This window comes from Emiliania huxleyi (assembly GCF_000372725.1).
Source record: "Emiliania huxleyi CCMP1516 unplaced genomic scaffold EMIHUscaffold_376, whole genome shotgun sequence".
NCBI classification, from domain to species: Eukaryota; Haptophyta; order Isochrysidales; family Noelaerhabdaceae; genus Emiliania; species Emiliania huxleyi.
This window is the reverse complement of record NW_005199150.1, coordinates 61975-85547: the sequence shown is the minus strand read 5'-3', so window position 1 is coordinate 85547 and position 23573 is coordinate 61975. Positions and strand designations below refer to the sequence as shown.

The 23573-nt window shown below is 65.2% G+C and overlaps 5 protein-coding genes across 5 annotated transcripts; 2 read left to right on the top strand and 3 right to left on the bottom strand.

Annotated features, from left to right (window-relative positions):
- Nucleotides 1-758: 758 nt before the first annotated feature.
- On the top strand, nt 759-2708 carry EMIHUDRAFT_444930 (hypothetical protein). Its single transcript, XM_005771647.1, has one exon. It carries the CDS (start codon nt 799-801, stop codon nt 2197-2199), a length of 1401 nt encoding a protein of 466 aa, XP_005771704.1. The 5' UTR covers nt 759-798; the 3' UTR covers nt 2200-2708.
- On the bottom strand, nt 2687-3874 carry EMIHUDRAFT_458761 (hypothetical protein; the record flags this gene model as incomplete). The annotated part of the gene is made up of 6 exons (XM_005771646.1): nt 2687-2810; nt 2894-2928; nt 3011-3161; nt 3228-3299; nt 3390-3608; nt 3692-3874. 6 exons carry the CDS (start codon nt 3872-3874, stop codon nt 2709-2711), a joined length of 762 nt encoding a protein of 253 aa, XP_005771703.1. The 3' UTR covers nt 2687-2708.
- A 958-nt stretch (nt 3875-4832) lies between these two features.
- On the bottom strand, nt 4833-5219 carry EMIHUDRAFT_243061 (hypothetical protein; the record flags this gene model as incomplete). The annotated part of the gene is made up of 1 exon (XM_005771645.1): nt 4833-5219. The coding sequence occupies one exon, from the start codon at nt 5217-5219 to the stop codon at nt 4833-4835; it is 387 nt and encodes a 128-aa protein (XP_005771702.1).
- Nucleotides 5220-10854: 5635 nt separating this feature from the next.
- EMIHUDRAFT_369549 (hypothetical protein) lies at nt 10855-11603 on the bottom strand. Its single transcript, XM_005771644.1, has one exon. The coding sequence runs from the start codon at nt 11591-11593 to the stop codon at nt 10991-10993; it is 603 nt and encodes a 200-aa protein (XP_005771701.1). The 5' UTR covers nt 11594-11603; the 3' UTR covers nt 10855-10990.
- Nucleotides 11604-12001: 398 nt separating this feature from the next.
- Nucleotides 12002-13656, top strand: EMIHUDRAFT_458760 (hypothetical protein; the record flags this gene model as incomplete). The annotated part of the gene is made up of 2 exons (XM_005771643.1): nt 12002-12610; nt 12884-13656. The coding sequence occupies 2 exons, from the start codon at nt 12002-12004 to the stop codon at nt 13154-13156; spliced, it is 882 nt and encodes a 293-aa protein (XP_005771700.1). The 3' UTR covers nt 13157-13656.
- Between the last annotated feature and the right edge of the window lie 9917 nt (nt 13657-23573).

Genomic DNA, 23573 nt, shown 5'->3' with positions numbered 1-23573 from the left:
ACCTCGCGAAGACCATCGAGGGCGACGCGGCTGAGGCGGACGCGCTGGTCTCGAGTGCGTGGGACCACAAGAACATCGCGCTGCTCGAGCCGACGTCCTCGTGCGGCGCTGGCGACCAGAGCAGTCAGGCGTGGGGGATCTCGGTCTTCAAAGTGGAGGAGCACCGCCACTGCACGGACGGCGAGACGGCGTGGGAGGGACATCCTTGCGTCCACTACTCCGGCTACGTCTCGGCGGCTACGTCCAACTTTGTCAACGTGAATGAGGGCCGGTTCGTCTGCCAGCTATTCGTTGACCCTTTTTTAGGCATGGCACTCTGAGCGCGCCATCGCGCCCGATACGGCCGCCCTGGCCCTGCGGACCTTCCCAGAGAGCTTGGCGAGGCTGTACAGAACGCCGAGAGAATACTGGGCAGGCTGCCGTCGAGCGACGAGCCATGCTGGCTCGTCGCCGGCAGCGAGCTCGATCGAAGACCCGCTCCGAGCTTCGCCGAGCCTGGCGGGCCCGCCCGAACGCCCGCGGCCGCAGGCAAGAAAGGCGAGCTTCCTGGCGTCTCTAGCCAGCGCTGACACGACCGAAGCGGTACGCTTCGGCGCCGTGAGAGCAGCCGGTCGACGTGGGCACCAAGCGCGCGGCCGCCGGGCGCCTTCGCACCGACAGGGGCGCCACGGCAGTAGAGATCACTCCACCTCTTACCGTAGTAATAACGAAGGCGTTGAAAAAAGAAACTGCAACGTAACGAATTCGTGTACCCGCCTGAGAGGCTCAGGTTTGCCCTTGGCGGCTCCTTGCAACCGAATGCTGCAACCTCCGATCTCCACCCCCTCACCAGCCAAGTCCTGCCCCGCCGCCGCTCCCGCCGCCTCGCCAGCCAAGTCCTCCTCCTCCTCCGCCGCCTCGCCCGCCAAGCCCGAGGGCGGCTCGCGACGCCGGTGCAAGGACCCTCGCTATAAGACCGTCCTCTGCAAGAACTTTGTGGCTGCCGGGAAGTGCCCGTACGGCAAAAAGTGCCAGTTTGCGCACGGTCAGAACGAGCTGCGTGAGCGTCCTCCCATACCGTCCTCCCCAGTGGCACGAGACACGGCGGCGACGCCTCCGCCGCCCGCCTCTCCTCCGGCACGGGCCTCGGTGCCCACGACTCCAACCTCGTCACCGCCGACCACCCCGACGACGAGGCCTGGAGTGGTGTACGTGCCGATGACGGTCCAGGTCGACTCGGAAGGGCAGCCCATCCGCAAGGCGCCCAAGCCCTTGTTCCTCCCCGCCTTTGATAGCCGCTTCTCGCCGCCGCCGCTCGCCGCCGCCGCCGCCGCCTCGGCGCCCGACTCGCCGCTGTCGCGCGGGCGGCTCGGTCCCTCCTCCCCGGTGCCGACCGCCCTCACGCCGCCCGCCCGCCCGGTCGAGGGAGGCCGCTTCCGCCCCTTTGCCGAGCGGAGCGGCTGGCCGTCCGAGCCGTCTCTCTCGTTTCGCGGCTCGCCAGAGCTTGCGGCGGAGCACCGGGCGGCGGTGGCGACGCCGCTGGCGACGCCGCGCGCGGTCTACGCGCCGCACAGCGCGCTCGCCGCCGTCCACTTGGGCTCCCTCTCCCTGACGGAGCGAGTCATGTACATGGACAGCGCCGCAAAGGGAGCCGGCAAGGAAGTTGGCGCGAAGCCGGCGGGCAGCTCGTGCAGCGCCGTCTGCAGCGGGCTCGGAAGCCCGCTCGCAGCGGCGGCGCACGAGGGGGCAGGAGGCAGGGTGCCAAGCTCTCCGCTCCCCCCCGGACTCGCCTTCTCGGGCGCCGCCTCGTGGGGCGGCGCCGCGACGGCGGCGGCGACCGGCGAGTCGAACCTGCAGGCCGGCGGCCAGGTCGGGCGCGAGGCGGACCTGCGTGTGAACCGCTCGACTGGCCGCGTCGAGCTGCAGTCGGCGGTGTCTCGGAAGGCGTCCTTCAACACGAACGCGCTGCGGAGGCAGCTCTCCCTCGTCCTCGACCACGGCGATGACACCGACGAGAGCCGCGCCGTGCCCCTCCCTGCCGACCACGAGCAGAGCCGCCCCCAGCACGCACTCTTCGGGCGGAGATCGCTCGCCCGCATGGCGGAGGCGGCGATGGACGCGGCCGCGGCCGAGCCGGTGGTGTCGCCCGGGCGGACCGCCGCGCAGGGAGGCCTCCAGGTCAACGAGGGCTTTTGCCTCGACTCGCCGATTGTCGCCTGAGCCGCTCCGGCTCTGCTAAGGTGTCGGGCTCTGACGCGGCGTCACTCTGGGTCGGAGTCCACTCTGGTTCGGGCGGGCGGGGCCTGGCTCGCGGCCCGCGGCGGCGGCCGCTCTCCTCCCCTCCCCCCTCCACTCCCCTCCCCCTTGATGCCGCCTATTCTGTCCATCGCGGTCTATTCTCTATTGACGCGCCGAGTCTCTTATCTCCACGCCTCGCCTCCCACCTCCCCTGTCCATTGTGTTCCGTTGGCGTGTGCGTGCTGTTAACTCGCGGCCGGGCCAGGTCGCGCGAGAGGGCTGCTCCGCAAGAGCACGGACCCTCTTTGGCCTGTGTGGCTTCCGGTGGACAGTGCGCCACTTGCTCATGTTGTGTGTAATATATTGGTGCAATTTGGGAGATGTGCATAACCATATGTGCGTGTATTCGTTCGTGTGTATCCGCCGTGCGCGCCCGAGAGGGCGGGCGTTCTATTTTTTGTGAATAAGTCCTGTGTATACACTTTCCTTCCTTACCGCGCTCCGCCAAACCGCTCTTGCAGTGCCATCTGCGCACCCTTTGTGTCTGGCAAAGCGCGAGCGCCTTGCCTCGCCAGCGGCACCTCCAGCTCCACCTATAAGCACGGCGGCACATCCCGCGCACCTCAGAGGACACGAAAGAAGCGCGCATCACAATGGACGCCTCTCTCAGAGTCACCCGCTCGCCGCTCGCATCGAAGCACTCGTATGGGCCTAGAGCGAGAGGGAGGTGCACCGAGAGAGCTCACAGACAGAGTGCTCGAAAGTGCGGCGGCTCGCGGCTCGTCGCTTCAGCCTGGGTAGAGCCGCGCCACCCCGCCCGTCACCGCCGAGAAGGCCGACATCGGCCGATAAAAGTACGCGTGCGGCAAGAGCCCGTTGGACAGCTGCCCGTTCACGACGACCAGGCCGGCGGCCGAAGCGGGCGGCTCGACCAGCGCCGTCGCCTACCGCAGTCGCGTCGGCAGTCATAGCGCTGCCAGCAACCCGCGGCTGTCACCGGCGCGGCTCGCCGCGTCCCACTCCTCGTCCAAGACGGGCGACACCACCACCACGACCTTGTCGCCCGCGCAAATCTTGAGCGCCTGCGCACGCAAGCCCGCGCGTCACCCAAAAGGCGTGTCTCTGTCTCACCAGCGCAGAATCATGTCCAATTCTTGACCCGCGCCATGCGCCTGCTTGGCGTCGCGCAGCGATAGGGCATCGCCGCCGAGTGCCGCGCGCGCGCCTGAGCTGCAACCGACCAGCACCGGCTCGCCGTCACACACGCTGCTGTCGGCCAGGCGTCCGCAGAGCTGCAGCGCAAACCGCGCGTTCGCCTCGTGCACCTTCTGTTCCGACGCCGCAGAGCCGTCGCTGCGCGCGTTGACGCTGGCGATGGGCGGGAAGTCCACCTAACTGGAGAGGAGGCAGGCTTTCAGGCCGCCGCCAAGACAGAGGCGCTGATGCCACGCGCTCCGAAGGTCGTCGCCTCCACTGCCTTCTCCGTCTCCAGGCTCTGCAGCACTCCCCGAACCGCCGTGTCGTAAAGGTCTTGGTAGGACGAAGGCAGGCCGCCCGAGACGCTCAACACCGGCTGATACACGTCAGCTGGGTTTGGCGGCGGAGGCGGCAAAAGTCGAGCAAAGAAGTTGGCCGTCGGTGGCGGGACGCGAGGCATCGGTGGGCGAGGAACTGCGGAGCGCCAGCCCTCGGCGACGGCGAGGCAGGTGAGGCCAACGATGCACATATATCACACCACGCACACCACGCAGGGGTTCCGGCTCCTAGCCGATAGAGGGACTGCTCGCCCAACCTCCCGCTCGAAGTGAAACAAGATCTGCAAAAAAACAAATACGAGAACGCCAGCCAGTGTGGACAGACCCCCTACCCGGCTAGGAGCACGGGCATGAAAAGCGAACGATAGAGTCGCTTTGCAGGGCCCTATGGGCCAAAAACAACAACTACGTACAATCTGGGAGGGGCCAGCCAGTGTGGACAGACCCCTATCCGGCTAGGAGCCCGGGCCCAGGGTTCCAAGTTTTGCGGGGTCCCAGACCCGGCTGGGCCAGCGTCGGCTGGTCGAAAAAGGAAGGTACGAAAAGGGTGGGTATTTGTGTGTGTGTGTGTGTGTGTGTGTGTGTGTGTGTGTGTGTGTGTGTGTGTGTGTGTGTGTGTGTGTGTGTGTGTGTGTGTGTGTGACGTGAGGGTGAGGCGCTTGCGCCCATTGAGGGTAGGGGCGCATGCGTAACGACGCTGCTAGAGAGATGGCAGATCCAGATGCCTCTCGGGGCCCACGCCCAGAGATAAAACGTCTGATGCCATGCGTGACCTAGTGTAGTGTCCCCAGCGATGGTCGTGTCCACGCGGGAGTCAGGTGTGGTGTGGACGCGAGCTCCGCCGTGTTCACGGAGGATGGAGGCAACCGATATGCGAGTCGCATGGCGAGTCGAGTTCTCAAGTCGACTGTAGAGAGTGTAGATCTATGTCGTTATGGTTTCGTATCAAGAATACTCACTGCTCACTCACTCACACTGGGGGGGTATGGACCAACATCAAAACGCACGCACGCCCCGGCCAGACTGTCGTCGGCCTCGCGGCCGAGGTTGACATGTGCAGACCACGGGGGCCGGGCGGCGTCAGGTGTGTCGTTGGCGAGGGCGTGCCACAACTCCTACGAGGACGCTGGCAACGAATGGGCCGTGCCAGTGAACCTTGGGAAAGACAAGGTTCGCCCTGTCGCCGGTCCGCGTATGCCGGAGGTAGTTGTCGCACACGACCGACGCCTCCACGAGGCTGAAGGTCAGGAGCTTGAGGCGGAGCGGGAGATCCGCCGCCGGCCGTGTCCCGAGCCAAGCACCCAAACACGCGGCCAGAAGAACGACTGCAGCGGCACCCTCCCGCGCGTCGTCGAGCTGGGCGGACAATACCGCGGGCGCGAGGGTGATGGCGTCGCGCAAAAGGGCAAACGCGGCCGCGACGAGCAGCACGCAAGTCAGGCGGGTGCTGTCGCGTGTGCCGAGCATGTGGAGAGTGAGCAAGCCGGCGGCTGCACTCGCCGCCCCCCACCGGAAGGCTGGCACCGAGGACAGGTCAGACGTAGCGACCGCGAGTACGGCGCCAAGGAGGCTGCAGAGGAACAGGGGCCGTCGCCAGACGGCAGCGCGCACGGAGGCCCGTGCACCAGGCTCAGACGTGACCGTGCTGAAGAGCGGCGGCGATGGGGGCACGGATGGAGGCTCATCTTCTGGTTGGCCGGCGTCCCGCTCGAGATCAACGGAGATCTCCGGGAGGCAGGGCGACGCGGCTCGTGGAGATGGACGCGGCCTGAGGAGAGTTGCGAGAAGGCTCCGAGAAGGCTCCGAGAAGGCTCTTGGCGATGTGGAGGCGTATCTCCCCGTATCTCCCCGTATCTCCCCGTATATCTCCCCATATCTCCCCAGTCGCTCACCACCCCCCCGCCGGCCGAGGGGCATATCTCCCCGTATCTCCCCGTATCTCCCCGTATCTCTCCCCATATTCTTGGCGATGTGGAGGCACCTGGAGGCGGCCTCGAGGGCGGCGTGCGAGGGGAAGGCAGTCGCCGTGAAGGCGCGCCTATGGGGAGAGATGGGGGGAGATACGGGGAGATATGGGGAGATACGCCTAGGCAGCTGCCGTGAAGGCGCGCCGGTGGTGCGCGCTAAAGTTGAGCCGCCTCAGGGCCTTTGGCACGTACGGCGCCTGACCCGGTGCTACGGCCGGTGACAGCGTGCCTCGTGTCGGCTCCCCGCGCCAATCGTGTGCAGCGTGTGCGTGTGCGTGTGGGCCGTCCTCTATGCAGCACGCTGGGAGGTGTGTCAGACTGACTGGCTGACTGGCGCCTCGGCGCAGACGCGCGAGGCGCAGCGGTACGGTGACACGGAACAGGGCGAAGGAGAGTTGTCGACCCAGCCGGGGTGGTGCTCGCAGGGAGTGCACGCGCGTTGGCAGCTCGGCGGCAGCGGGGACGCGTACCCCACCCTCCCGCCCTCGCCCGCCGCCGGGCACGCTTCGTCCTGCAGGCAGGCGACCTCGAGGGCGCGGTGGCCGGGAAAGGGCCTCGAGTCGTCCGGACGCGGCCCCCTCTTGCTCTTGCACGCGCCCCTTCTCGCCTCCCACGAGGAGAGCGGGAGGCGAGGCCCGCCGTAGCGCGCCCACGTGTACGATGGCCGCCGCCCCCAGAAGGACCTTTCCTCTTCTCCTCTCTCTCTCCCTCTCTCCCTCTCCCTCTCTCTCTCTCTCTCTCTCTCTCTCTCGCTCTCTCTCTCCCTCTCTCTCTCCCTCTCTCTCTCTCTCTCTCTCTCTCTGTCTCTCTCTCTCTCTGTCTGTCTGTCTGACACACCTCCTTGTGGGGACTTACCAATTTGGAGACACAGTTTACCTGGTGGTGGACTGCTGACGGGGTTTGCGATGAGGAGCGATCCGAATGGCATTCGGGTCACGAAATGCGTCACAAACAGGACAGACACTTGTTGACAGCCACCCACATCAGGCCGCCTGTGTGAGCCGTGCTCTCACCACCTCCATCGCCTCTGCCTGCGGCATGCAGCGCCACCACCCCTCCCCGAGCACCTTCCCTGTGGCTGTGGCGCGCGCCTCGAGCGCCTCCTTGATGCGGTCAACCTCTCCGGCATACCTGTCATGGACCGTCGCAGCAGGCACATTCTTGACGGCTCCACTGTCATGCTCACGTCCACGTGCTTCAAACGCCGCAATTGCCTCCGCACGCGGCTTGGTGAGCTGGAGCACCTCAAATCGCGGCGAGTCGAGCAGGGCGTCGAGCACGTCCATCTTGACAACTTTGGCCACGGTGCACGCCTCCATGATGACCAGGCTTGGTGGCTCATCTATGCCGTGCTCCGTGAGCACACACGGATCGCCACGCAGCAGCGCGGCCAGGAACTCACAGCACTGCGGAAGGAGGAGGTCCGTCCCTCCGGTGGGCGGGACAGTGTTGCGCCACCGGCGCCACTGCGGGTTGTCATCGCAGGCATAGAGTCCTGGCACCGCAACGGTGTTGGGGCCGTTGATGTGAAACGTGACCTGCGAGCCGACACCTTTGCCTACTAGTTTCGTCGAGCGGCAGATCCGCCACCGGCCAAGTACCTCTTTGATGTCCGCCGGTGTCTTGCCCTTCAGCTCGAGAACCTCCTTCTGCATTAGATAAGTCTTGCCCGTACCTGAGGCACCAGTGACAACAAGCACGTCCGGTCTCTCGCTCAAGGCTGGCGGGCGCCGCCTCGTCCGTCGCCCCTTCTGCGCTTTCGGCATGTTTTTACCGTCCGCCAAAACAAAAAAGAGGGGAGTGTCTTGTGTGGAGGTTTGCCAGAAACCCTGAGGAGTTTCACAGTGCCAAGGTACGTCTCTTTTAATTTCCAGTAAGGATCGCGCGTAGGGCCGCCGCGCGTAGGGCCTTTACGGGCCTAAGCCCCCCCCCCCCCCCCCTTCTCTGCCGTGAAGCTAAAAGTGTAGCAACAATCATGCGAATCCAAACAATCGAGAAATCCGCGAATCGCAAAGCCCGGCGGCCGACGGACGGACGCGCCCCGATATTGCTCGCGCGACGCAGTCTCTCGGCCCTATGGCAAAGGGCTCCCAGAGCTTCCGAAAGCGCCAGAAGAAGCGGGCGGAAGCTGAAAACACGGAAGCTGAGAACACGGAAGCGGTCGGACATGGACCCGCCGTGAACTCCCTCCCTGAGGGCAGTCGCGTGCCGGCCGTGAACCCCGCTGACGGCAGCCGTTTCCGAGTACCAAAGCTTCTCTTCCCCTTTTTGTGTGCCTCGCCAGTCGTTGTGCCTGAGCAGTCCTCTATCCTGTGCAACCAAGACCCCAAGACGGCGCTGAAGATCCTGGACGAACTGCAGCAAGTCACGCTCCTCGACCGCTGGCGCCGACTTGTTCTGGACTTTGCTCAGAGCGGCAGCCGAGACAAGAAGGTGCATTTCTTGATTCGTGGTGCAAAGCCACCTGACACACCATTTCAAGTGTCCGGGGACAGCTTTTTGGTCCTTGTCATTCGCTCGACCGTCGCTTACCCGGTGCTCATGGTCAACGGCAGCTTTGGCCCGGAGGTGTCAGACTATGTTGTCAGCGCAGCCAAGTTTGCTGCAACCCACCAGCCGGACACCCAGAGAGATGGCATCCATGCGGGCATGCCTGGCAACTATGGTGCACTTGGTTTGCGCAACAACTACCTCGACTCTGGGCAAGTGGGCGAGTTCCTCCCGCAAAGGTGCGCGTGCGGAGCTCAATGCAACCTCGAGGGTCGCTTTGAGAAGTTTGAGGGTGCACGCAACGATGCAAAGTCACTGGCTGTGCTCTGTGAAAATGCCCTGCTTCGGGACTTCCCTGGAGAATGGGCACGGCTGGACAGCTTCAAGTCCAACCTGCTCACTGCGTATTCCGCTCAGCGTGCGCTTGCCGCAGCAATGATGGGCAGGTGGCCTTCTGCTCTCTTCAAATCACCAGCCAGACCCACAAGACTCCACCACACACACACACACTCACTCACTCACTCACACACTCAGACAGAGAGAGAGAGAGAGAGAGAGAGAGGGGGAGGGGGAGGGGGAGGGGGAGGGGGAGGGGGAGGGGGAGGGGGAGGGGGAGGGGGAGGGGGAGGGGGAGGGGGAGGGGGAGGGGGAGGGGGAGGGGGGACAGACAGACAGACAGACAGACAGACACACACACACACACACACACATGCTACATGAAGAGCTATTGTGGGATCATCTTCAATTCACAGTTGGCACCCTCCCTGCTCACAGGTTTGCCTCAATTATTTTTGCCTGGGGGAACAAGACGGCGCTCAACCACCCAGATGCCAACAACCATGGGCTGCCATGCCCATTGGTCTTTGTTGCCCCGCCTCTGATTCGAGAGCGGCTAGATGGGGGTGAGCCCCTAGACCTTGGGCTGTGGGTGTGTGAGGACGCGCACTTGCAGATGACACTTGCAGACGGTCTGCACCTTTGGTACTTCCCCCAATTCGCACACCAGTGCCTTGCCTCATCAGCACTTCTGGAAGATGCACTCAGCATTGACCGCCTAAAGCCACATGCAACACGTGTGGCAAAGGAGAAGCAGAAAGAGGCAAGCATTCTGCTGCAGAGGGAAGGGTGTGCCTGCTAGCAGTGATACGCTAGCAACGAATTCCCACAGTGGCCATGTCTTGCGGACACTCCCTGACACCCATGCCCTACACCCATGAGCAGGTACCAGCACCATGCCAATGGCTTCAAGAACCTGGAGGATGCAGCCAACTTCAATGCTGGCCTCATAGGTGGCACTGCATACCTGCAGCAGGGGGTAACACACCGGCTCTTCCGTGCAGCTGCCAAGGGCCTGGAGGAGGGCCTCCCAGCCCAGGATGCACTGCGAGGGAGTGCTCAGAAGTACCCAGGGGTGGGGGGCAGCAGCTCCATCAGCACACCAGCCATTCCCCCTCCACCATTCCCCTCCCTCTCTAGCTGCACCGACGATATTGAACCGGGCACCCGCCGTGATCGTACCCAATGCAAATTGGGCATGCGGGTGGAGGTGCGATGGCAGGACAGTGGCGGGCATGCTGCCTGGTTTGCAGGTCTTGTTGTGGAGGGAAAGGGGGCTGGGACGTGGAAGGGGGAGTACAGGGCACAGTGGGGTGTGCTGTACGAGTGTGACGGCAGAGTCATCGGCCTGCCACCAGAGTGTGAGTGGCGCGTCTGCCGTGCGCCCGCTCTGGGACGCACACGCTCAGCACAGGTGTAGGTCATGCAAAAGAAAGGAGGGGGGGCGGGTTCTCCTGCTCCTGACAAGGGACACGACAGGCTCGCAGCGCGGTGCTCGGTGGACTCATTTTCAGCTTTTTTCTTGGTTTCAACTTTGTGAAATCGGTTACGCCGGCGCGCCGCAGTCGTCGGACGTGACCCTGATCGAGCTGGAGTCATGCAAGCACGCTCTCAACGAGTACAAGCTGCGCTGCCAAGGCCTTCGAACCGAGAACCTCAAGCTGCGATCCGAAAAGGTCGCTCGCAAGAGCGACGCACTGCAGGTGCGTTGCGACTGGCTCCCCAGCCCCAACGCCACTCTCATACTCTCATATTGGTGCGACGACGACTTACCGCCTCCCGGTCCCCCTCAGCACACCTCCGCTGCTCAATGTTTCCGCGCTCGCCCAGCGCCCCATATCGACGGGGACCATCCACCTCTCCCATGCCACCCCCGCCCTCCACCTCGCCCACCCCTTTGCCGCCCCCCTCTCCTTCGCCGCCCCTCGCCCCCACCGCCCTCCTCCTCCACCCCCCGTCCTCCCCCCCGCCCTACAGAACCACCCACTGCTCGCAATGTACCTAAAACCACCCATGCTCGCGCTCCTGCCGGCCTATTCCGCCCAGATCTTCGCCAGCGCGGCCAACGAGCTCCGTCGTTGCTGTTGTGCCGTGCAAGCGGCTGGTGCCGCGCGCGCTGGCTTTCGCCTGCACGCCCGGCGGTGAGGAGGGACCGGACGGCACGATACTCCTCGCCTCCGCCATTCCAGTCGCGGCGACCCACGCGTGCGCGTGCCGCCAGGGTTGTCTTGTCGAGCGCGGAATGGCGTACAGCCGGCGGAGGCGGACGGTTTTTGGTTTTCTTCTTTTTTCATTGTTTTTTTACGTTTCATTGTTCGCTTGTATCGAATTCACGCTCGTCTCGACAGCTTGCTCTCATGTTTAATGTTTTGTGACGCTCCTTCTCCATGTGGCCCTCCCGGCGCTCGCAACCCTGCAATGAGGGCAAAGGCTTGCTTTCTTAGCTTAACCCCGCAGCGCCTGCACAGAGAGTGGGCACTTCACAAACTGCACGCGGTACCCGTGAGATGCGCCCCTGTTGTCCACGTACCGGACTGCCGGACCGTAGCGCCCGCCCCGGGGCTCCCGGTCGTCCTTGGGTAGCAGCGGCCGCGTTCTCTGCCACAGGAGGCGCAGGCCGAACGCAGGCCCCATCTTGAAGCCCAGCGCCTCGGCCAGCGGCTGCAGCCGCAGGAAAAGGTGCGCAGCGTCCTCCGGATCGGAGGAAGCTGTAACCTCGGTTCCCTCACATAGGCGCACCCGCCGCTTGCCGCCCCGCAGCAGCGTCCGCGAGTCGTGCATCTGCGGCTCCATCAGCTCGACCATCGCGTCGACGGGCGCGCCAGCAGCGAGCTGCGCGAGGTCGCGGTCAAAGACGGAGATGCCGAGCGAGACGCGAGCCTCGCTCGACCCAGCCTTCCGCATGTGTTGCAGCCAGAGGCGCGGGACGCGCTGCGGCTCGAGCAGGATCCACAGGTGCGCGTCCTCGTTGCGGGGCAGGCCGTTCGGGTTGTAGATGAGGTGCGTCAGCACCGGCGGCGGCAGCGCCGAGCCGCGCGGTGGCGCCATCTCGTGCGCCAACTCGTACGCCCGGCGCACCTGCGATGACGAGTAGTCGTCGCCATCGCGGCCGATGGCTTCCAGCTGCGTACGCAGCTCGGCCGCGCTGCAGAAGCCTGCCATCGGACGCAAAGGGCCCGTCGCGGAGAGCCAACGAGAGCCAAGAGGCGTCCACAAAACAAAGTTTGATGGACTTCCGCAAAACAAAAAGAAAGAAAGAAAGAAAACACACAACCCAAGGGAGGGATGGGAGAACGGCACGCCGCCACCACACAGGGATTTTAAGGAGAGGAGTGTGGTGCGCTCCGCAAAACAAGATCACGCGAGCGAGAATAAAGATTTTCTTTAGCTAGCTGTGCAGGCCACAGCTCGGCGTGCACCCTTGCGGGTCGCGGCGCCTTGGCAAGCGCCCCCTCGATGCCCGAGCTGCAGGGCCTCCCGGCTGACGCCGCCGGGCAGCCTCTCGAGCATCAGCGGGGCCGCCCCCGCGACACAAAGCCCCGCACCGGCGGAGTCAGGCTGCGGTCGCTGGAGTCGCTGCCTGCGCCCGAGCGCGTGCCCCCTGCTCTGCTGCAGCTCACAAGCCGCATCCCCACGGTGGGACGTGTGGGCGTCGAGCGGCTGTCTGGCCTGGCCGGTCGAGTGCTCGGCGGCCGGGACGCCGACGTCGTGTGGTCCTGGCTGCTGGGGCGGATGCCGCTCTCTGCCGTCAAGAATGCAGTCTGGCGTGCGCTGCACAAGGCGGAGCAGACCACGTCGGACTTTTACGGCCTGCTCGCGCCCCCCTTTGAGGAGCTGCGAAAGCGCGCGCAGAGCCTGCGCACGCTCAGCGACGCGCAGCTCATGTGCTGGGACGCCTCGCCCGTCGGCGGCCGCGAGTGGATGCAGATCATCATCTTGGACGCGATAATCACTCAAGCGCGGGCGAGAGCGCCGGCTGCTGTGACGGCGCACGTCGAGGCGGCCGACCCGCCGACGCACGCGTGCCCGATATGCTGTCGCGACGTTGACGCCGCCGCGAGCCGGGTGAGCACCTTTGCGCGCGTGCGCGCACGCGGCCTTCAACCCCCTCTCCCCTCCCCCTCTCCCTCGTACCTCTGCGCTCGCTACACACTGCGAAGAGGGCAGACACGGCGCGCCCTCTGAGGGGCGGGGAGTCCGATGAGGGTGCGATCCAGGCCCGGCAAACACGCCGGGCTGCGGCTTCCCCTCCCTCGTTCGGAGACCTCAACCCTCCCACCCGCCCCGGCACCACCGCACCCCTTCACCACGTCTCACCCGGTCCGGCTTGCACTGCAGCGGCTGCCTGCCGACGCCGTCATGAGCGACGACGTGATGGTTCTGATGCTGCACGGCCCGTGCTACCACACCGCGTGCTACGAGTGCCTCTTTGACCGCGCAGTGCCGTTTTTAGAGCCCGGCGTCCTCGAGTCGGGCGACGCGGAGCGGATCGACGCGGCGCTGGCGCGGGTGGTGGGGGAGGGCCACGTCGAGTGCGGCACGTGCCGTGCGGCCCTCAGCTGGCCGTGGACCGCGTGCGGGACGCACGCGGTCAAGGGGCACAGCAGCTAGCTGAGACGGTCGCCGGGCTAGCTGAGACCCGCGGGTCGGCGCCACTAGATTGGGGGAAGCTCCGCGGGACCGGACCGTACCGTCTCGGCCCTGGGGCGCACTTAGCATCGCACTCATCACACGATTGCGGGGTCTGGTGAGGCGCGCCCTCTTGTCGCTTCCCAGACCATCCCTTGCCAGAGACCCGTCGAGCCTCCTTAGTAGCACACGAGCACAGCGCGCCCCCACCCCTTCCCTTCCCTCCGCCACCAGCCTGGCAGTGAGACAGGTCTGCTCGTGGATCCAGGGCCTGTGCCCTCGCCAGCATGTGCGAGCAGGGGGTGGTCTCAACACGGGCGAGCTGTACACCACTAGAGAGTCGAGCGAGAGTGTGGCCGCCCCCTGCCCCTCCGGTGCGCTGCGACCTGTGTGATATGTGACGTGGGCGATGTGATGCGTCGCGCACAGATGTGGATTTGCATACCGTAAAACGTGTTCATCGTGTTCAAAAACACGCGCAACAGACCAGAGAGTATGGAGCGAGCACATTCGCGCACACCCAGGATGGGGCACTGCGCATCACTCCGTCACGCGTCAGACCCCACGAGACAGCCTCTCCCCAACAGCCTCTCCCCGCTCACTCCCCAAGGCCCCACTCCCCCAAGCGCGGCCGCCACTCCGGCATGGCACAGAGGCGCTTGACTTGCATGCCTGGCTCGGAGGTCGAGCCACGCAGCCGCTTGCGCTCCGTGGAATTCTGCACCCGCTTCGCCCCATCCTCGAGCGACTGGCGCGAGGCGAGGGTGAGCACACGGCCGGGGCGGGCTGACGGCTGCGCGACAGCGGAGGGGAAGGTGGGGGGGGGCGCCATTCGGCCCAGGGTGCGCCACTCGGGCTCCACCGGCAGCACCCGTGAGCGGGGTGCGTACGCGGTGCCGCTTGCCTTTGCGCCACGGTGGCGCAGGTGAGAGAAGCACTGCTCGGCCACCTCCGGGCCGGCGTCCAGGATGCCCCGGACCACCTCGACCATCACCCGCGTCAGCTTCTCTGCACCCTCCTCCTCGATGAGCATCCGCACGCCCGCCATATCTGCGCCCTCCTCCGCCGCGTCGCCGCAGGTGACGTACGGCGTGGGCAGCGTGACCGCCTTGACCCCGAGGGGGTACATCACCTCGTGCGGCGGCGGCGTGAAGAGCGGGTCGGGCGGCCGCGAGAGGACGGCGGTGTGGTAGGAGGTGGCAGCGGCGGAGAGGCGGTGGTCACGCGACAGGACCGGGAGCGGGGGCGGGTACTTGGCCAGAGCGAGCTGCCTCTCCGCCGGCGACATGCGGCGGAGGCGGAGAGGCCGCAGCTTGCTCCCGGTCTGCCGGAGCGCGTACGACTCGACCACCCATGGCCCGCGAAGCCAGCGGAATGGCGTCAAGTACTTGCCCTCCATGTCCTTCTCGGGGTTGGCGCCCGAGGTGTCCACGCCGGCCTTACGCAGGATCTCGGTCAGGAGGAAGATCTCGTTGCGCAGCACGCCCGCCGCCGCGGCGGCCGCCTCCTCCTCCCCCTCCTCCCCCTCCTCCTCCTCCTCCTCCTCCTCCTCCTCCTCCCCCCCCCCCTCCTTGGCAGCCTCCTCCTCCTCCTCCTTGGCCGCATCGAGCTTCTCCTGCTCGGTCGCCCGGAGGGCCTTATGGGGCAGCATCTGAGGCCAGCCAAGGGGAGGGGAGGGGGGGGGGTACCTTGTAGAGGGCTTTCTGCAGCGGGTAGGGGTTCAAGCTGCCGTTCGCGTTCTGGGGCTTGAAGGGCACGCCCAGCTCCACCCGCTCGCAGAGGACGGCGGCGAGGAGCTCCGAGAAGCGGTGCACCGAGATGCCCTCGATGGCCGAGAGGTCCCGCACACTCACCAGCACGCCGCGCCCGTGCTCGACCATGTGCCCCATCGAGAGCAGCGAGATGTACTCCGGCGGCGCCTGCTTGAGCTGCGCCTCGATCTGAGGCCCAAAGGAGTTGTCGGCGATGTTGACAATGGAGCACTGGCTGAGGAAGTGGGCGTGCGCACGGTAGATGCCGCGCGCCTGCGAGAGCGGGCCCAGGAGGGGATGTGAAGCGGAGATCGAGGCCGAGGGCGAGGAACGGCAAGGGGACGCTGCGCGCCGCAAAGGCGGCGAGGTCGAAGCTGCCCTTGATCGCGCCGACCGCAGCAGCTGCGCGGTTGTCGCCTGTGCAGCCCGAGGAGGGGGATAGGGTGTGAGGGTGAGGGAGGGGCATGCGAGAGGGGAGAGGCGGGGAGGAGAGGTGGGAGCATCGGGAGGGAGAGGGCATGGACGGCGAGCGCACAATTGTTTGGGCCCATTGCTCCGGGGAGCGTGTCGAGGGTGATGGCGTAGGCGAAGGTGAGGAGGAGCGGGTCGTCCATCAGGTAGCACACGGTCTCCCACGAGATCCCAATCTCCTCGAAGGCCGCCGCGCGCTTCTCCTCCGGCATGTCGCGGCCGAGAAAGTACAAGTTGTTTTTCACGCTGTCCACGGTGGCGTCGGTGACGGTGGCCCCCTTGCCCTTGGCAGACCAGCCGGAGACGCGGATGCCGTCGACGGCGGCATCGAGCACCGTGGCCGTGCCCGGGTCGTCGAGGCTCAGCTCGCCCTGCGCCGTGCGTGCGAGCAGCGTTGTGAAGCACGTCGTGGCGAGCCACACGGCGCCCGGCAGGTGCAGCTCGACCGTCTCGAGGAGGCGGAGCGCCTCCTTGTCTCGCCGGATGGAGATGTCGACCGTGGGCTCGGTGGCAAGCTGCTTGGCAAAGTTGATCTCCGCCGCCGCGGCGCGGCCCTCCTCCGAGAGCGCGAACGCGAGCGCCGCGTTATGCTCTGCGTGGAAGCCGCTCATCAAGAGTCGTGTGCCGCGCAGGCGCCCGCTGCAGTCGGCGCGCGTCTGGACGCACCACCCACCGTTCACCCAACGGACACAGAGGAAACCCTCTGCCGTGCGCAGCAGGGCCACACCCTGTGCCTCCGCAAAGCTTGCCGCCGCCGCCTCCGTCGCCTGCGGCACGTAGCCGTCTGGCCGCCATATGCGCGTCGCTGCGTCGCTGCGTGCAAACTTGGAGGCGCCAGCGGCCGCGAGCTTCGTGGCCGTCTCATGGCCTGCCGTCCGAAGGAGCGCATCAAGAGCGGCCACTGCGGTTGTGAAGCACGACCACAGCGGCCGCTGGTAGTTCTTCTCGAGGCACACATGCCAAGGCTTCTGGGCGGCTTGTGGCTTCTCATCGTAGTAGAGCCCCTGGACGCCAGTGATGCTGGAGGAGAGGATGGCGGCCGAGTACCCCAGCTCCGCGAGCTTGCTTGCAGCCGCACGCGCGCGTTCCGACACCGTCGACTTCTTGTCCTCCGCGGCGGCGAGGGCCTTGATCTTGGCGTCGTCGACGTCGGGGGGCCGGGCCGCCAGCGCTGCGACTGGCTTCTTCGCCGGCTGCTCATCGTCGAGCCTCTTGGGCGGCTTGCGCACCCGCGACGAGCTCCTCGCCTGAACAAGGACGCCGAGCGTCAGGGCGCACGATGCAGCAGTGGGGGGGTGCGCGCTTCTGGCGCAGAGACGCACCGCAGCGCTTGCGGCCAGAGAGGGACCTGCGAGGGACGCGCCGGGCGAGGAGGCAACCCGAAGTGGCTGGTCAGTGCCCTCTCGCGGCTTGTCGAGGTGGCTCGAAACGTCGCCCGTCCGCGAGGCCATGGCGAGCAGGCAGGGCAGGGGCGCCTCGGAAAAACCGCGGAGGGCCTTCGCAGAGGGTAGCACAAGAAATCTGGGGAGACACATATGCAGGTCAGTCAGTCAGTCCTAGGATTCGAGGTTTTTAGGGGTAGGGTATGGTAGCGTCAGGGCGGCGGACGGCGCCTGTCAGGCGTAGTGCTGGGTCGCTTGCGGGCGAAGGGTGGCAGCGCGGTGTCCGAGAAAAGAGAAAAGCAGAAACGGTTCCCCCCTCCCTCCCTTGGTTTGTCCGTTTTCTTTCTTTCTTTTCTATCACATGACAAGCGAACCAGCGCCAGAAGGCGGACTCCTTTTGGAAGCGCGGGCAGGCGGGCTGCGCGACGTCGGCAGCGACGGCGGGAAGAAGGAAGCGGCGGTGCTGGCAGAGCGTGTCCGACCAACCGGCCGCGTCGTCGCGGCCGCACACGTGCTGCGGGTGGAAGGACTGGTGCAGGCACTCCCAGAGGAAGGTGGAGCCGGACTTGGCCGGCCCGGCAACAAAGACCGTCGGCATCACTCGGCCGAGCCCGTCCTTGTACGGGCTATCCATGGACGAGTGTGTACGGGCTATCCATGGACGAGTGCCGATACGTTGTCGTCTCTCTCGTTTGGAAGCGCCGCCCGGCGTGAAATAAAAAAATAGATACCGGGTATTGAGCTGGTGTACCCGGGAGGAGGAGATGGGGGAGGGGAGTTACCGCGGTACGATAGCGGACCCGCCGGCGAACCGGAAAGCCGAGGCCGGAGGGCCCCAGGGGGGGCTTGGGGGCAGTTGTCGGAGGAGGCGAGAGATGAGCTAACGCGGCCTCTGAGAGTGGAGTCGGGACGTGCGGGCTCACCGGGGGAAGGCCAGTCGCAGTGGCGACCGGACCACCGCGACCTTCGACAGGGAGGGCCACGCCTCCCCGTCGAGGTCATTCGCGTCCGCCGCATGCGCCTCTGAAGCAGACGTTTCGTGGATCAAAGCCATCGCACGCTCGGGGTCGGAGAGCACCTCGTCCGGCGACATCACCGTAGCGAGGTGAGGCACAAGCGCGAGCACCCCCTGGCACAGCCTTTTCGCCGTGATGCCGAGCTGTATCCTCTCAATTCCGAGCTGCGCGAAAAGCTGGCGCTCCCTCTCCTCCTCGGTCTCTGCCGCCTCGTCTGCGGATGCCCTCGGCGCCTCGGTGCGCGTCGCGCCGACGGCCAGCCCATCGGCAGTCTCCTTCGCTGGCGCCTCGCGCTCCTCCGACGCAGCCTCAGGAAACTGCGATGGCCCAGCGAGGCTGCCGCCTGAGGGCTGCATGTCACACGGCTCGGGAGGACACTCTTTTTCGCAAGACACGCTCTGGCATCTCGAAACATTCTCGCCGCCGCCTACATTCTCCGTCTCGAGTAACCTCCCCTGCACCCCGGGGGGGGGGGGTCCTAGTGGCGACAGCATACTTGGGAAATAACGACACGGAGGACGCCTCAAAAGTGGTGCGGGACGCGGTACGAACTAGAACATGCATGTACACGGCGAGAAGGGAGGCGGCAGAGAGGACACAGAGAAGAGGGAGATAGTGGACGAAGGACGTACGGGCACATGTGTCAGAGCGCGCACGAGTGGGTGTGCGGACAATTTCGAAAGACGGTGAGGCCGGGATCGCACACGGCAGGGGTGGCGGGTGGCGGGACGGCTGTGGAGCGAAGTGGCCGTAGCCAGCCTCAAACACCCATGGGACAATAAGATGAGATTGCCAGATGAGGAGATGAGAATGGGGGGCAGGACAGGCGGGCGACATTCGACGACGTCGGGGGTCACAATGTGACGACCAAAACGATCTTGGGAGCCCAGGGCGAGACAACAGGTCGGGGTGCCACACGGGGCACACCACAGGCGTATTCCAGAGGGGGGAAAGAAACGGGGAATGCGGGGCCCCGCCACGAGGAGTGCGTTTTGGGGATGCAGAGCGTGCAAGGCGGCTAGGGATGAGGCCGCAAAAGAGGCGCGCGAGACAAGGAGGAGAATCGGAGAACGGAGAGACTGGGACGACTGGACACAAGAAGACAGTGAGCCACCACAGGCGTCGTTGGCGCACATACTGAGCGGCAGCTGCGCTGGAAATAAGGAAGAGGCGCGTCACTTCATGCGGAAGCTAGACAAACACACGGCGAGGGCGACAGCAATAGTCGAACGGGCGGCGCCTGACTCAAAAGACACAGCCACATTCCTGAGACGCGCGAGGGCAGCCTCCTTAAAGGCAATGGGGTCTAGATTTGGAGCGCTCGCCGAAGAGGAGTACGACAAAATAGCGCCCGTGATTGCCTGCACGCTGCCCGCACTCACGGACTCCATACCCGAAAGAAAGAGAAGGGAGCTCGCGGGAGAGGTGACGAGTGAACTACAGGCAGTGGGGAAGGCAGCCTCGATTGCCATACAGACATGGGTGCGAAACAACGACAAGACCAAGGCACGGGCAGAGGAGAGAGAGAAGAATATAGGGTGGATAAAGCGCCTGTTCACGGCATGGAGGGTGAGCCACGCTGAACGTATAGAGCCGAACGGGAGGAAGCCGGGGAAGAAGACTCCGAGGAGGACGAAACACCGCAGTGGTATGTGGTAATCCCGTCGTCAGCTGTAACGATGCACCCGAAGGGGACCCCAGCGCCAACACCGACCGTGGAGGTACACATGTTCGAAGAGAGAGAGAGTGGACCTGAGCAACGATATGACTTGGCGGCAAATGATCGCAGTGGGCGTCAGAAGAGTCGTCCTTGCGCGAGGAGAGCTCGATAACTCGAGGGGCCAAAATATGCCGCGAGGAGGGCAGAGTTGCGCCGAAAGGCGGGAGAAGCCGCGAGAGCAAGGGATCGGCAGGCGGCGGCGGCGTCGCAGGATGAGGCAGACGAGAGCGACGCGACAGAGGAGGAAGCGACAGGAGGGAGAACGACGAGAGTGGGACGACCGCGAGGTGGCATGAAGGTTGCAGCGATAATCGGCGAGGGACTGCGAAGGGAGATAGAAAGAGGCTGACGACCAAGGGTTAGGGTGGGCGACGGCTAGCACCACACACACTCCTCTCCTTAAAATCTCTGTGTGGTGGCGGCGTGCCGTCCTCCCATCCCTCCGTTGGGTTGTCTGTTTTCTTTCATAGTCTTTCTTTCTTTTTGTGTGTTTCCTTCTCTACGAAAAAAACACTCCCAGACAGCGCCATCGAGAACAACGACTTTGCTTGGCGAGCCAACGCAGCCGACGGAGAGATAATTAATCTCTCATCCAGGAAAGGGGTTGGGAATAACTTCGTGTTCTTTGTTTGTCTGAGAGAGTTGTTTTTGTTTTGTTTGTCTGTGTAAATCAAACAAACAACCATGTGGTTTGCCTGTGATAGTGCTAGCACGCGCCAGTCCGCCTGTGTCGAGCCTGTCTGCTGTGAGAGAGAGTTGTTTTGTTAAATCAAACAACCATTGTGGCTACGTACGAGCGTAGCCCGGAAGCCGAACCGACCCTCTTACGCGTACCTAATTCTTATGCTTCGCCCGCCGGACGAAGCGGCGCGCGCCCAACACCGCAATACGCCCCCCTTGCCACTGCCCACGGGCCTGCTCACTGGCATGCCACGAATCCGACCCGAACGAGCAGAATCACCCGGCACACAAACCCAACGCTTGGCATTGACCCCGGCCGCGATGGACCACCCTCGAGCCTCCGGGATGGGTGGCGCGCAGCCAAACGTCAGCGCGATCGCGAGCTTCTTTACGGCTCCGGGCGGGCACGCCGCGTCTAAATTTGACGAGCAGACCTGCCGTCAGTTTGAGGACGACGACGCGGCGCCTTTTGCGCTTGATGACGCCCCGGCTCTGGCCACAACCTCGTTGCGACGCTTCTCTGTGAATGGCACCATCACCTTCACAGTGGTGTCTCTGCATGGCACCGCTGTAAAAGCACGGTCGGGCCGTGGCGCGCCTGGGCGCCGCCTCGCGCAGCCGCCGGAATCCTTCTCGCGGCTTCTCGTGCGGTTTGTCGAGTCCTTTGCGAGGGCCGTGCCGGGTGCTCTTCCGATGGTGGTGTGCTCAGACGAGAACACGCAGCGAACCGCTGGGCAGCTCCTCGACAGCGCTCAGAATGCGGCGAACAAGAAGCACCAGCGCGTCCTCCGTGCTTCGCTCGTCCGCCACGCGTTGGGCTGGCCAGGCATGCCACAGCCGTTCCGGCGCGTGGCGAGGAAGGATGAGTGCGGCCGAGGCAGCTTTGGGCCGTGCGACCGCAACCTCGACCCGTCGGTGAACCTCAAGTACCTCTACGCGTATTGGGTTGTGCGGCGCGGCTACCGTGCCTTCTTCCTCGACGCGGACACAGAGGTGCATCGGCCACCCGCGGCCTACTTTGGCGCGCAGCTGCGCCTCCGTGCACGAGGCGCCGCCTCTGTGTACGAGCTGCACGACACGGAGCCGCAGCACATGCCAGACCTGCTCGCTCAGCTCGACATGTGGTGAGCGGCTCGCAGAGATGTGACGGAGAGGCGACAGCGATGTGGGCGGAGATGCGCTGAGGTGCGGCCCCGCCTGTCTCCACGCCGAGTCTCTCTTCACGCGGCAGTTGCGCGTGCGCAGGTGGCCCGCGGACCTCGAGGCGAATCGACCTCGCCTCTCCTCGCGCCCACTGCGGCCCGTTTCGCCCTCCGCGCTGCCGCGCTGCAGCTTCGGCCCCAACGAGTACCGCTTTTGCGAGCCTTACGGCCGCTTTCTCTGCCTCAATTCGGGGATGATCCTCTTCCAGCCGACGGCGAACACGGAGCTCGCGCTGCGCAAGATGCTCATCGCGCTGACGAATTACTGGGACAGCTGGTGGGAGCAGACCCTCTTCAACTGGTTCGTCGGCCTGCAGGTGCGGCGGGGCAGGCTCACCTTCGACTACCTCGAGCCGACCCTCTTCCAGTGGGCCTCCGGAACGCCCTCCGCCGCCAAGGGACTGGCGGTGTCACACACGCCGGCACCCTGGCTGGCCGACCGCGTGCGGCAGAGGCTTCCGCGGCGTTACTGGGCGGACTCGGAGCACAAGCCGCCGCGTGCAGACGCCCCACAGCCGCACAACAAGATGCAAACCACAGCGAATAAACGCCTCAGGAACGCCACCGGCACCGCTGACGTTGCCGCTCCGCAATACCAGCACCAGCACCAGCTGCGCGCCAGTTTGCGCGTCCGCTCACAAAACCCCCGATCGCTCTGAGAAAGGCACAGGTGATACAGAGGGGCAGGCAGAGACGAGAGAAGCGATGTGCGTGTGAGGCGTGTGGCGCGGTCTACGCACTCGGCTTTACCCACAAGCAAAACCACGCCCCTTTGCGCTTTGGCGTTTTTTTGAGGGGCCTCTTAGCACTTAGGCTCGCTTTGCTCTTACCCTCTTTGAAGAGCATGTACTTCGAACTGCTTTTGTTGTGTGAGTTAGTTGTATCCTTGTGCGAGAACTAAGGTGTGTACGAACAGAGCTCTTTTTTCGACGCTTTTGTCCCGATACATTGCCGTAACGCGTAAGCACTGTGGGCGAGACTGGGACGGTGTGGGGCGTGGGGGCTGGGGGGGGGGGCACGCACGACGGTCGGACGCAGGACGCAGATCGCACAGTACACCACACAGTCCACACCAGCGTACAGCGCTGGGCGCAAGGCGTGGCTGTGAGCAGAAGAGCCGACGCATCCGCGCAGGGGACACAGCGGAGCGTCCGTGTCGGCGTCACCTGCGTGCATCCGTTCTCAGAGGCCGCCAGAGTTGATGCTCGAACACACACACCTCTGAACTCACAACCAGCGCGCCGCCGCCTCTGACGAGAGGCCGGCAACGATGGCGTCGCCGGCAGCATCGCCCGCCGATGCCGCAGCCTCTGACGGCTTTCCCTCCTTGCAATCCTCCTCTGCCTCCCCCTCCTCCGCCATGGACTTTTCGACGTTGCGTGCGAGGTCGAGAGCGGCGTGCTGCTTGTCGAGGAATTCGCCCGTCGCCTCGAAACTCAGCCGCCGCATGGAGACTCACTCTCCCTCCTCCCGGCGGCGACCTCCGCCTCTGCAGCCCCCGCCCTCTCCTCGCTCGCGCTCGCTGCGGCTTAGGCACGCTCCAGCGCCACCGCCGCCGCCGCCGCCGCCGCACAAGCCTCCTCCGCCGCGGCGCGCTCAGCCTCTTGCTTGGCCTTATGGGTTTTAGCGAGATCGATCAGATTCAGCAGCAGAGCCGGGTGCTCCTCCTCCTCCCCCTCCCCCTCCTCCTCCTCCTCCTCCGCCTCCCCCTTCGCCCCCCCCCCCTCTTCCTCCTCCACCTCCGTCAGCGCCGGCTCATCGCTCGGCGGCGGAGGGAGCACCGTCAGCGTGAGGGGCCCCAGGCTCGCCAAAGCCCCCAGCGACTCCGTAGAGTTCCCTGAGACACGGAGCCCGTCCACTGCGAGGACGGCCGACAGCAGAGGCACGCCCAGCTCGAGCGCCGCGCCCTCTGCGGCCTCGACAGCGATGCCACCGCCCCCGGCCGGGTCGTCTGCCAGAGTGAGGCCCGTCGGGCCGGCGGGGAAGGAGAAGGTGCGCGGCTCCTCGCTCTCCGCCAGCATGCTGAAGCCCGCTGGGCCGGCAGGCCCGTGCTCATACGGCGAGGAAGAGAGCGGAAGGTCGGCAAGTGGCTCGGCCATCCGCGTCCACGTCCCTCGCCCCGGTCCTCGCCGCCGCAGCGACGAGTAGCCGAGGAAGAACCACGCGTAGAGGGAGG

Excerpts from the sequence above, each read along its gene's own strand:
- EMIHUDRAFT_444930 (XM_005771647.1), top strand. The coding sequence starts at position 799 with ATGCTGCAACCTCCGATCTCCACCCCCTCACCAGCCAAGTCCTGCCCC.
- EMIHUDRAFT_369549 (XM_005771644.1), bottom strand. The coding sequence starts at position 11,593 with ATGGCGCCACCGCGCGGCTCGGCGCTGCCGCCGCCGGTGCTGACGCAC.